Source organism: Calypte anna, chromosome 5 (genome assembly GCF_003957555.1).
Source record: "Calypte anna isolate BGI_N300 chromosome 5, bCalAnn1_v1.p, whole genome shotgun sequence".
NCBI classification, from domain to species: Eukaryota; Metazoa; Chordata; class Aves; order Apodiformes; family Trochilidae; genus Calypte; species Calypte anna.
Window position 1 is genome coordinate 9,343,643 of NC_044250.1, and position 13,171 is coordinate 9,356,813.

General features: G+C 37.8%; 1 protein-coding gene across 2 annotated transcripts in view; it reads left to right on the forward strand.

Moving 5' to 3' along the window:
- The window catches only part of DENND5A (DENN domain containing 5A), a 53,092-nt gene extending 45,985 nt beyond the window's left edge, over positions 1–7,107 (forward strand). For both annotated transcript variants that reach the window (XM_030451132.1, XM_030451131.1), the window contains 6 exons: positions 463–581; positions 1,766–1,947; positions 2,485–2,567; positions 3,804–3,927; positions 4,465–4,633; positions 5,342–7,107. In XM_030451132.1, the coding sequence (XP_030306992.1) occupies positions 463–581; positions 1,766–1,947; positions 2,485–2,567; positions 3,804–3,927; positions 4,465–4,633; positions 5,342–5,525 (861 nt within the window). In that variant the 3' untranslated portion in view covers positions 5,526–7,107. The remainder of the gene's footprint in view (positions 1–462; positions 582–1,765; positions 1,948–2,484; positions 2,568–3,803; positions 3,928–4,464; positions 4,634–5,341) is intronic.
- Positions 7,108–13,171: the final 6,064 nt, after the last annotated feature.

Below are 13,171 nucleotides of genomic sequence, written 5' to 3' on the forward strand. Positions count from 1 at the left end.
GTTGCAAATAGTTTCTGTACTTGCATGTAGTAAATGTAATCTATATTTAATAACATGTAGAGCAAAATGACTGACAAATCCTTAGTACAAGGATGAACAAGACTGTCTTTATATTACAACTTCGTGGTGTAATCGTGGGATGTGTCATATGTCTTCCACTGGAAACAAAGAAGTGATTCTGCTCTGATTTTTGTGTGTTTGCTTGCAATGGGTAAAATTCAGTTGAAAAATCTAGTTCAACTGATGGTCTTTCTGCTGGTCAAAATAGTATTTAATAAAACAAAACAGACAAACATAAGCAAATAAAGCAACCTGCCCCTAAAATGTCCAGAATCAATCATGCAGTCAGAAAAGGTGCATGATCTGTCATTCCCTGTCTGAGCATTTTCTCTTAATAGTTTACTCCTCCGGGGAGCTGCTTTATTCCAGTTTACTCTGACAAATTCTTTGTTTAATTTGCAGTGCCAGAACCTGGGAAAGCTGACCACAGTGCAAATAGGACATGATAATTCAGGGCTGTATGCCAAATGGCTAGTGGAATATGTTATGGTCAGAAATGAAATAACAGGGCATACTTACAAGTAAGTATCATCCTGACATTTCATGTTGGGTAAGTAGAATTTCTGCAGGGAGCTGGCACAGTAGAGGTTGTTTGATTAGAAAGGTCTTACCTCCTGAGACTGTCTACAGTTGTCACTATGCAAAGGCATTGAAATGTCACTTGTCTTCTAGCATTAAACAAGTTGAGATTCTTATAAAACTAAACAGTTTTCAATTTGCTGATTCTCTACCTCAGAAGATTGGTGGAGAAGATGAGTTGAGTGTTGTGTATCTTAAAAATAACCTCTTTGAGCCCAAGGAAGAGATAGCAAGTTAGAGCTTGCTGCTTACCAAATACAGGTACTTTATATTAAGACTGAGTGCTCTAGGTGTTACTAGAGAGACCTTTGATCAGAAGCTGGAACACAGTGGCCTTTGAGTGTTAGAAACCTGTGTTTGCATAGTGAAAGTAAAGGAATTAGATTTATAGTAAGAATTAAATGTATTTGTGTTAACTACAGAGTAGTTTGGTGCCCTGCACTTTGTTTACAGAAACTGTCAGGTTCATGTTGATTTTATATTGTTGGGTAAGCCAACTCAGTTCTCCATGCCAGTTTGTTTGTAATTGAATGTAGAGACAAGATTCTATTTTTGGATGCTGTTCAGTCTTCTGATTAAGCTGATTAAACTGACATCAGCATTGGTTCATAGAAGTGATAATGAGCAAGTGAGCACATGTGCTTTCTAGTGTCTGGTTTAATATTATGGTTTCACTAGATGTATTGTTATTCTGGAATTTAAGTATACATGCTTGGGTTTGGTGTTTTGGGATGGGGTTTTTTTTGTGTCTGGCCTTCTACATAACATAATCAGTGAAAGCACGGGTGTATTTCACCACCCATCTATAGCATATAGTGGAGCTTCCCCTTTTTTTTTCTGCAGCTCTCAAATCATGTTCTGTGTATAGGACACCACAAAATTTTCCACTGTTTGCTTTGCAAATCGTTTAGTGTGACATTTAGCACAAGCTTGGAACTAAAAAGCTGTTTTACTTTTGCCCCCTCTGCTGGCAGAAGCCAAACCCAAGACTTTGTTGTAGATGAGTGAAGTATCAAAAACTGTACTAGCAGAATTTGGGTTTTATGCAATTGCAATTGAAAAGTTTTGATGTGGAATTTAACCCGGGTTGAAAGACTTGATCCAAGTATCTCCTTTATGTTTGTAGGTTTCCCTGTGGAAGGTGGCTTGGAAAGGGAATCGATGATGGTAGCTTAGAGAGGATCCTGGTGGGAGAGTTGCTGACTTCCCACACTGAGGCTGATGAGCGGCAGTGTCGAACCCCTCCTTTGCAGCAATCACCAAGCATGATCAGAAGATTTGTCACTATATCACCAAACAATAAGCCAAGTGAGTGGCAGGAGATTATCTTGTCATATACTGCTCTGCATCCTTACTTAAAGAGAGAGCTGCTTGTGACACAGCTGTAGGTTTTCTTGTATTTTAGAACTGTACTTGGATAGGACATGTGATAAATCAGGTGATTACTTTGCTCCCAAGCATGCCTGGATTTACAGTGGAACTGTCACAGCAAGTATTTCCTGAATGCCCAGATTTGGTGGTCCCAATCAGAGCATATCTCCTTTTATTAGGTTATGACTCTGGTCTGGAAATCCATGTGATAAAAAAAAAAAAACAAAACAGCCTTTCTAACTGTTGCATTTAAACACCACAGTGTTAACTTTGATACAGAAGCAAACTATCTCCATTTCTACCTCCTTCACAGTAAATGAAAATAGAATTGGTTTTCTGTTACCCACAGTCCAGCATCTTTTCACTAACAGCATTGTTTATACTGGTTCATTCTCCTCTTCTTTTTGTGTGGTAGTGTAATCCCTTGTGCACAGGCTGATACAGAGTGACTGAATATATTTTTCTACATTACAGAGTTAAATACTGGGCAGATACAAGAAGCTATTGGTGAAGCTGTCAATGGCATTGTCAAGCATTTCCACAAGCCAGAGAAGGAGGTGGGGAGTTGTGTTTTCTGTGTAGTGGCACTCCTGTCTTAAAACTTTTATTAGTAAGCATTATAGAATATATAATAGAAGTAAGTGAGCTAAATTAACAGCCATCTATCTGAAAATTCCTTAAGTGTAACTAAAATGAGATACTGATACTACACTGTTGGAATAGTTCATCCTTAAGTACCTCAGTTTTGCTGTTAACTGGAGCATTCTGTTAATTTAAATGTTAATATTCTGTTACTGAAAATCATCTAATTAGTCAAATTGTTTCTACCTGTATCATCACTGTCAAGAGTGCTGCCTCCTGTTCAGTTTGTTCTGGATTGACATTTGGTATCTACATTGAGTACTGGGTAATTTTATTCTTTTTATGCCTGCTTTGCATTATCTTTGGTACTTAAAACATGAAAACCCACAGGCCACTTTAAAAAAAAAAACCAAAATAAACACAAGACTCACACTCAAACATCCCTCCACCCCATGTACAAGTAAAGCAGAAGTGCTCTCAAATACTCTGGTATGTTTTTATGTTATGTATGTCATTGTCCTCACTGACACAGAAGTTATTCCCTGAAACAAATATAAGAAGGATGCCTCTGTCAAAGTATCAAAATCCAGCCCTTGTGAGCAGGAGTGGTGTAGAGCAGTGCTGGTGCCTGTATGGATATCACTTGAAAGGCATTAATTTTTTACAAATAGGTTTCCCTCTGTAGTTAATTTTTCTAGGTTCAATATAGCATGGCAAGTTCATACACACTGTGGCTGGTGACCACATTTATACAGTAGTCTCAAGTGGTCATGCACTCATTTTACAAAGTAGAAATTACCATCATATTCTAAAGAGGAACTTTGTTTTTTTCTGAGGTTTAAAAATTTCATCAAATGCTAGTTTTGTTTATAAGCAAACAGTCTGAGGCACCTGTTACAAAAGACTTGTGATTTTTATTTCCTTAATTTTCTGTACAGTGATTGTTGTAGGTAAAACATGGTCATGTTCTTTATCTTGACCTTTTTGCTGGTTCATCTGATGACAACTGCTTTCTTCAATCTTGTTCTAAAAGAGGTCGACAAATTTTTGAATGTTCAGGACTTGTGAGAACTGGGCTATCCTGTCTGGAGCCACTGTTTGAAACTTTGGGCATCTATTTATTTAAAAACTAGTTTCAGTACGAGACACTTTTATGTCCCAGGCTTCAAAACGGAGATAATAAATCTGTGCTTTCCATGTGTGTTTGGCAGAGAGGCAGCCTGACACTCTTGTTGTGTGGAGAAAGTGGACTTGTTTCAGCTCTTGAGCAAGTGTTTCAGCATGGATTTAAATCACCAAGACTCTTCAAAAATGTCTTTATTTGGGACTTTTTAGGTAAGTAGGAGGAAGATAAACCCAATCTTGCATGTGTGTTCAAAATATATCCATGTGCCTTATCATTACCACTGTGTCTCAGTGGGTATAAACAGCATATTTCCTGGAGGAATCTCAGCAACATCTCTATCATCATTTTACTGTAGCATCTTAAAATTCAATATATTCTAGAACTACTTTATTACTGTTCAGAGGGAAGGAAGTGGAATTCCTGTTTAACACACAGGACTGGATTAGAAAATAACCCCAATGCCTAGATGTAATAATTCAGGAAATTTATGGATGAGCTTTGAAATCCATGACACAGACACTTGTGCCAGTTTGCCAGTGGTCTCATATGGGCATCAGGTAGCCATGTGTATTTGTAAGCATGCATAATGGGGAAGCATTTTACTGAGGTATTAAACTCAGTCATCTAAATTTGAAGACCATAATGCCTATTTATTTTGTTCCAAGCACAGGAGTATGATAATTCAGATATTTTAGGACTGCTCTATTCACTAATGAAACTTCTTTATCTCCTGTCATTCTTTTAAGAAAAAGCACAAACATATTATGAGACCCTTGAACAGAATGAAATGGTCCCAGAAGAGAACTGGCAGACAAGGGCCAGAAACTTCTGTCGTTTTGTCACTGCTATCAACAACACCCCTAGAAACATTGGGAAGGATGGCAAGTTTCAGATGCTGGTGTGTCTTGGAGCCAGGTACAAGGAGCTCCTTTATTATTGGAATCCTCTATTACTGATAGTTTAATAAAATGAAAAAGATGTGTATTAGGAAGATAAAGCCACTCAGCTGGGTATGTGCAGTTTAACTACTACTAATACAATCTGATGTCACTAAAGAAGGCTCAATTGAGCCATGTCCTGACTGAGTTCCTGTGCACGTGAAGTGTGTGAAATGAGATACAAAACTGAGTATCCTGAAGAGCTGAGCAGATGAATTGAGAAAGGTAGTAGGCTGGTGTAAGTAGCCTCACTCTCATGTACAGCTAGCAGTGTTAGAAACAGACAGCCATTCACTAGTGAGGTCTCTCCAGTTATGGGTGAATCACCCATCGTCCACCTACTCATTATAGAAAATGGATAGTAGGAAAGCTGGGACCAATTAGAGCCCTCTTGACACAAAGGGAATGGAGAAGGCTAGTGACTTTGGGCCTGCTTGGGACTTCCAGGTCTCCTGGTAACTGTGTCTTTTGATGTGAGGGTTGGAAAGCTTAGAAATTTGGCTCTCACAAATACTCCCTGCAGAAGCAAGTTCCGCAGACAGTTACTCACCTTTCTCCACCTTTGAAAATGTGGAGCAGATGGTAGGTCTGTTTAGAAGGCAAAGATTGAAAATCATGTCAGTGAAAAAAAGGAATTAACTTGGGTTTATTTTTATTTCCAAATTGCAAATTGCCACTTTGTCAGAGACCACCTTTTGCATCACTGGATCGCCCTGCTCGCAGACTGCCCGATCACAGCACAGATGTATGAAGACACAGCACTGATTAAGGATCATACTCTGGTGAATTCTTTGATTCGAGTGCTGCAGACTTTGCAGGAGTTCAACATTACCCTGGAGGCATCTCTTGTCAAAGGAATCGACATTTGACCTCTTGTCCCACAGAAAAAAAAAAAAAAGCAACAAGGAGTGATTCTCATTAGTATGCAAAAGTTCTGTCTGCCAGTACATTGTATTGTGAACTTGTTCATGGCCCTAAAAATGCAACTTTTAACTTTTCTTGAAGGAAACTCCAAAAATAGTACAGGCAAATAGATAGTAGCTGTAAACTCAGTGTAAAAAAGAGGATTTTGGTATAAATCTATTTTAGAGTTTATTTGCTGATTTGCTTTTTACACACTTTCATGTGAAAGAGATAGAGATGAGTATTGTGCAGCTTATTTTAAAGCTGCAGTATTTCCTTGCCATAGAAAATGTGCAGTGAGCCTTTCAGCATTCTGTGAACTTGCCTTCAGATATGCTGTGTGTCATAGACCCCAATGTATACACTCCATTTCTGCTGAGGTCATTCTATAGTTTTTAAACTAATATTTTATATATTAACATTATTACCAATGTTTGATTTTTAACTTATCGGGTCATGTTCTGCTGCAAGGGAACTACAAATCTGATATGTGCTTTTTTTAATAGCTCCAAAGCACTGATTTGTCAACAAATCATTTTTTCCTTTATTTTTGTTGTCAGTATTATTTTTAGTGAAATCTGTAAGACTGAACATTGAAATGTGCAGAGATCAAAGTAATATTTTTCATATTGGTACATTATTGCACAGAAGAAGTTACTCGTGTTTTTTAACTGATGTTCTTTATTTATTTAACCTGTCCTTGTGTTTTGTAAGTTTGTCTTTAAAAAAAAAATCTTCTATGATACAACTGGCTATATTATGTTGCAATTCAGAATTTACAGTGCAGCCCACTTAAATGAAAAACTTGAACTAGTTCATAACACAAAGATGTCTGCACTTGAACCAGCCATTTGAAGCTTGGTATATGGTTGCTGCTGGTAATTCTCTTAACTGCTAATAAAGAGGGACTTTCTCCTCCCCCCCTCCAAATGCCAGATGGCTGAATAAAGATGTTTAAGCCCCCACAAAATAATAATGGGTTACCTTACTAGCAAATCCAAGGGTTCCTTAATTTTTCTAAAAAGACAGCGAGTAGTAAGGTTTTTTCTTTTCCTTTTGAATGTCTTGGGTCCTGTTATCACACTCTGCTTCATTTGGGATGCTTTTGTTTTTCCACAGAGAAAGCTTTGGTCCACTTCTACAATAAAACACATTTCAGAAGCTTAGTTTATTGGATATCTGGAACTTGACGAATGCCTAAAGGCATCTCTGTTCATTTGAAACCTCTGATAAAAATCTCTTTGATATAGATGTGACTTAAGAACAGGCTAATTTATCAGCATCACAATTACTATACAGAAGTTCAGGGCTATGTATTTAAGAGGTCTCCACTGTATAAACTTCTCTCAGTATTGTCTTGAGAAGCAGAGTCCAAGATTTTTTGTTCATACAATGTTGTAGCACCTTTTCTTTACCTACAGCTTAGTCACATCTTGTGATAGTTTTATTTCCATAATTTATAAGTATAGCACGTGTATTAAATTTTTGACTATTTTTACTTTTGTCTTATTTATTTCAATATTAAACTGAGAAGTTCCTTTGTCACTACTTATCAGAGCAAGATTCTTTTTTGATTTCACAATAGCATTAGGAAAGATACAATGTCAATGTCCAGTCCACTCCTCATGCTGGGTGGGTGTGAATTCTTCCACAGTCTGGAGCTTACAGAACACTTCACAGATGTATTTTGTGTATGCAGGTTTGGTTTTATTGTTTATTTTTTTCCATCTTTGGAAGGGTAGGAACGAAACAGGTGTACTTTATTTTAAGAATTTCATGTATTCAACTTAATATATTGGGATAATTTTATATGCTTGCCCCGAATTGCTTGTTTATGTATTAATAGCAGCAAAAAAAAAATTACAGTGCTTTAAGCTATATTTAAGGTGACTTTACTAGGCCTGTTTATTTCACAGGGAATATGTCTGCCTAAGAAAGAAGGGTTCTACTAATTATTTTGACCGAAACAGATTGATCCTGTTAAAATCAAGGTGTTGGGGTTTTTTATTTTTAAAATTTTCTTTCTAATTTGCACAAGTTCACCCAATGTGGCATGATACCATTGGTGGCTTTCTCTGGTGTGGATCTTTTTGGCCTCATTATAACAGCTAGTGATACCTGGGATGGATGCAGGCTGGGCTTGCTGGTTCCCAACTGGTGGGTTCTTAGGCTGACCCATGAGGATGTCCATCAGTGACTACATGCTGTTGTACTTTCTGTCCAGATGCAAAAGGAAGAAGCAGAGGTCATCTTCCCAACTCCTCAGTTAATTCTGGTCTTCGCTTTGTGATAGACTCTTCCTGCTTATGCCACAGCAAATTACTGGGTTTAATCCCAGTGGGAGTCAAAGGACTTTTTGGTACTGGGACTTCTTTGAATCTGGGAGGATTTGTTCTACGGAAGAGCAGTAGGAGGTTCTGAAATGCAGCAGAAGAAAATGTTAGTTTGGTTGGATCTGGAAGACTGAGAGATTAAATATAGCTCTGTGATAGCCTCTTCCAGGGTTTTGGCAAGAGATTTGGCTGGCATATCTAACAGTTCAGTCTGTAGTAGCAGCCATGATCCTTACCACTTTTCAGTGCTTACCACAAACCAGCCTACTTCTTTCACTGAAGTAGCTGGCATCAGTCTCAGAGTAATGTTAGGTTTCAGCATTTGCTCCTCCCGTGCTATTCTGCTGAATTGGATGTCTCTGTATAAAAACAAACTGTGCAGTTAGTATCTTTTACTCTTTGGATTTGTAAAATCCATCTTAATTTTTAAAACTTGTGCTGTAACTTTTGTTCAGAAATGAGCTATAAAATACTGCAATTGTAACAGGTTTTTCCCAGCTGCTTCTCTAAAATAAGGGAGCAGATTTGGTAGCTTCAAGTTAATGTGGCTATGCTGTTTTGGTTTTTGGTTTTACTTTGTAACAGTTAGTAGGAAAAGAGAATTTTTTTAGCTGCAGATATACGTTCTGCAGCGAGAAATACAGAGATTAAAAAGTAGTTCATAATGCATTAAACATACAGCTCTGAACTGGCCAGCTGTGTTTACAAGGTGGTAGCTGATACGAGAGCAAAAACCCCACGCCATCACCTATCAATAATTTAAGTGTCTTGAATTAATTCTGTCAGAATTGAAACAATGATACTTGATACAAATAGAAAATGCAAATTAGCAATTTGTTTTAAATTTAATAAAACACCATGATGATAAGTTTATACAAAAAATAGCCTTCACCTGCATTAACTTAATGGACGTGTAGCTGAAAACACAATGAACTGAAGGTTATTTCACAACTTTTTCCATTATAGAGTATTTTCCAAGCTGTCAAATGGAACTTACTAGCCAGGTGATCTGTAATTTTATGTGTTTTGAATTATTTATTATGTTAAGGTCTCTGCAGTGAAACTATTCAGAGTTAACTTCTTCTGTACATTGTCAAATGATTTTTGTCCAGAGTGCAAGATACACTATAGGATACTTGAAAATACTTGAAGATTATGTACACATACTTCACATCTTTGTAGCTCTTCATTTTATATGTAGAATTGGGCTCTTAAACTAAGATAAAGCATCAATACCTTATAAACTATATATTTTACTATATGGGGAAATCACTGGCTTGTTTTTTTTAAGGGCGGATGTTGAAGTTTACATTGTAATGACAAAACCCAGGTACTGTTTTCCTTTTATATTTTTTCCTGTGACATTTCAATCCATTGGACATTAAATGTGAAATGGAAATACAAAACAGTTTTAGAGGTGTAGCTCATTTGCTGAATTGCAATAAAGTTTGTCTTCTAACATGAGAAATAGCATTAATGTGCTATTTTCCAGAAGGCTTTGATTAGATTTGGCTAATCATTTTTTCCTCTTGGCTGACTGAGGTACCTATGGCATTTTAGTGCATGATTTCAGGAGGTGGTTTTCAGTACAGTTTTGTATCTGCTGGAGTAAATGCTGCCTCCCTCCCAGCACCAGTGTAGCTTTCTTGCAAGCAGCTGTTGATGGGACTCCCATCAGTGGGAGAGGTGCCTGTTCAGTAACCAGGGAATGGGGAGGACAGGAATTCAAAGGAATTGATCTTGGAATGTATCTGTGAATACACACATAAGTGCCACCATTTAAATTAGCTTTTTTTCCTCCCTTAGCAAAACAAATGTGAGCACAACTCATTTGTTTACTATGCTTTTGTAACTTTTCTGCTGCCTATATCCTGAAAGATTTCTATGTCAATTGTGTGATATGCAGGTAGACCAAGTCAGTTTTACCAGCTTTCATCTCCTGCTTCATCCAACATGCACTCTCCAGAACATCTCTGCTTGAGCTGGCAGGTTGGGCAAGGTGACCTGTAAAGGTCCCTTCTAACCTCAGTCCCTCTGATTCTGGAGTTCCTCCCCATGTGTAATGACAGTAACATGTATGAAGGCTGAATGCCAGTTCTACCATGTTGTATGGTTTCTGTCATTCCTTAGTAGCCTGGTGTCTGCAAAGAACAACTCATCCTTCAGGTGCACTGGTGTTTTCCTGTGTTTGAGGGAGCTGCTGACTTTCGTCAACTTACAGCCAGAGAGACTTTGTTATTCTTCTGACCTGCATGTTAGCAATGGGTAACTTCTGCTCTGACAGATTCCTGCTTTGAAGCTGACAAATGCAAAAGGTAATTTTGTCAGCCTGGGAATGGTGGTTCAAGTTAGGAGTATTCTAATGTTGATGGGATTCACTCTGTGTCAAACTGTGAGGTCTTCATTTGATATTTGATCGTTATTTAGAAGTGTCACAAACACCCTCCTGTCCACCGCCTCCCCCCTGTCACTTAGACTGGGGGCTGCAGCTGTGACCTTGATTCCTGCTGCAAAGCATTGCCATCCTTCTGTGAGATGCCACACCTGCCTCTCTTGGACACAGACCATCTTCATTCCTGGGGCTTATTAGACCTGGTGCTTCTAACTCCTGGGCAGGTCACCACCACGGTGGAAACAGGGAAGGCCTGGCTGGAGCTGGGAGGTAAGCATGGATTCAGAAATGTTCACTTTGTCACGGGTGATCTTGAATCTTTCAGACTTCCTGCAAGGGGCAGGAAGCAAAAGAATTGGAGCCTTGGTGAGCAATGTGTGTTGTGCAACTGCTGTGTTCATAGCACTCCAAATGTCGGGTCTGAGGTGGTTTTATAAAGGCAATGCTTCTGAGTACTGTTGGTGAGGAGGGCTTGAGTGCTGGGCAGTAATTGTTGACTAACTGGCCTAAAGACATGGGCTTAGGAAAGTGGTTGTATTGTCATTAGTTGTAGTGATGACTTGGAAAGCTCTTACAAAGTACAATTAGACAAAGATCTGCTTGGTGCAGATCTTTGATATAAGTTTTTTCACAAAGCAGAAGGTCTCCTTTTTTTTTCCCTGTTAACTGAAAGATACGTATTTTTTAATAGAACATATTGTATTCAGTCCTGCAATAAAGAGAAAATGTTCTTCAGTGTCTGTGGTGTTTTAAGATACAGATCTTAAAACCTTTAAAATACCACAGATGGATCTGATGTTTGCTTCAGGGAAATGTTTCTACTAGTGGCATAAAAAGACTTAGACTAGGAGTATAAATTATATGAAAAGATTTTTTTTTTTAGATTCCTTTTAGCCAGAGGAACTCCAGATTTCATGATTGAAAGCCACTGTTAAATTGCAAAATTGAATGCTGAGTGCTGAAGATGTGTTATTTTATGTAGAACTGAACAACAACCTATTCAGTAGTTTGGAAAACCCCTGGATACTAAGATGGAGAGAGCCAATTAAAAAGTTTGAGTGATTAATTTCAGAGAAACACAATTGTTCAAAACCTAGTATACCTACAGAGGGGTAAGCCTTAAAGCTACAGCTCTGAGACATTATATATATATGAAAAGCTTTGGAATAATTAAATATTTGAAAGTATTTCCTCACTTGCCTGTCTGCCCCTTTCCCTTTTCTGTTCTGGCCCTCCCTTGCAAGTTGTTTTCAGCTTCTGTCATGAGCATTTGTTATGCTCACTCAGTTGTTTTAAATTTTGGGTCAACACGGTGTGCTGGTGCCCAGCCCAGCACATCCACTGCTGCTGACTACATTAGAGTACAAATGACAATCTGCATTTCTTCAAATAATGTCATTAAGAGATATGATTTATCAGGGATTATAAAACTGGTTTTATCCCAAATTTTTAGGCAAAAGTATTTGACACTACTTGGGAGACCAGGTGCAGACTTTCTGGAGAGGTTTTTACATCCAACTGTTCTGTGGCAACTTACTCTCCATCTCTCTGTATGAGGCAACTTTTAGTGATACTTAAAAGTATGGAGCAGGGGGGTACTGGGGATCTTGTCTGTGTGGAAGAATTCCTGTGGAGCAGCAGTGTTTGTAGCAGTGTTGTGGTCCTGGCAGTCCAAAGAAATCTGACAGCCTTGATGGGAAGAAGTGCTAGGTTTGAGTGCTAGGTTTTGTAGGATTAAAAGGCAGCAAACCCATTGGTACAACAGGAAAAAGCTGACAAGTTTTATGATGAGCAGCCTTCCTCCAAACATGAGACAAACCACTGTGTCCCTGAAATATCTGTGAAATTTAACTGAATGGGACTCTGGTCACACAATATTGATAAAAATTAGTTAAAGATTAAAATGCTGTATAGTATACAGATGAGTAAAAACTTTGCTATTGTTTTTAGGATCAGTATGCATAATGTAGGAAAATACTTAATTTGCATACACTTTTGCAGATGTTTACCAGTAGTTATTCCTTAAAATTTGTAATTTTATTTAATTTTTATACTGAAAACAAAACAAATAAACAAAATAGTGATATTTGGGGTCTCTTCCTGTTGAACTGCCCCTGGTATTTTCTTTCATAACACTTCATTCATGGCTGAAGTTGAGCCTTAAGAATTATTCTAGCTTCTCTTTCCCAGTAAAGATCATCTGTCCCAGATGCACTCATCTGTTTCCAGTTGAATAGTAGTTTAGAAAGCTACAGAAAGATGTCCAAGCTGACATCTGAGCTTGTGTCTTTAAAGAGATATTTTAATGTTAATTCTTCATCAAAAACAAATGACCATTGTAATGTGAAATAATTGCTAGGATTCTTCACTCAGCACTTTGAAATTTATGTGTAAGAAATGGTTTCATTAACTAAGATAAATATTGTTCCTGTTTGTTTTCCAAGCTGTGTTGCGGTCTTTTGATGTAACTCAGGCATTCCTAAATGTTTATGTGTCACTTTATATTTTAGTTTACAGAAGTAAATAAGATGCTTCGCTCTTACTGTGTCTCAGAAAGCTTTAGCTGTTTGTGTATGTGGCTCTTCACAGTGTCTCTTACAGGTTTTTTTCTGCTACACTCTGCATATATAAATTTCGGTTTTTGCCAAATCTTATGCTGAGTTGTAATTAAATTAATTTTGGTCAAGTTTTTTGAGGGACATTGAAGTGCCTGAACTATGCAGCAGATTTTCTGTAAGGAATCTTTTAGTCGTGTGACTCAATGGGAGATGATTTCTCTGAGCATTTGGGGCAATTGTTTGTAGAGACACCTTGACTAATACCCCCAAATGAGGGTTGCAGGAATGTGTGAATTTCCATCGTAAGTATGCTTGTTTATTCATGAGAT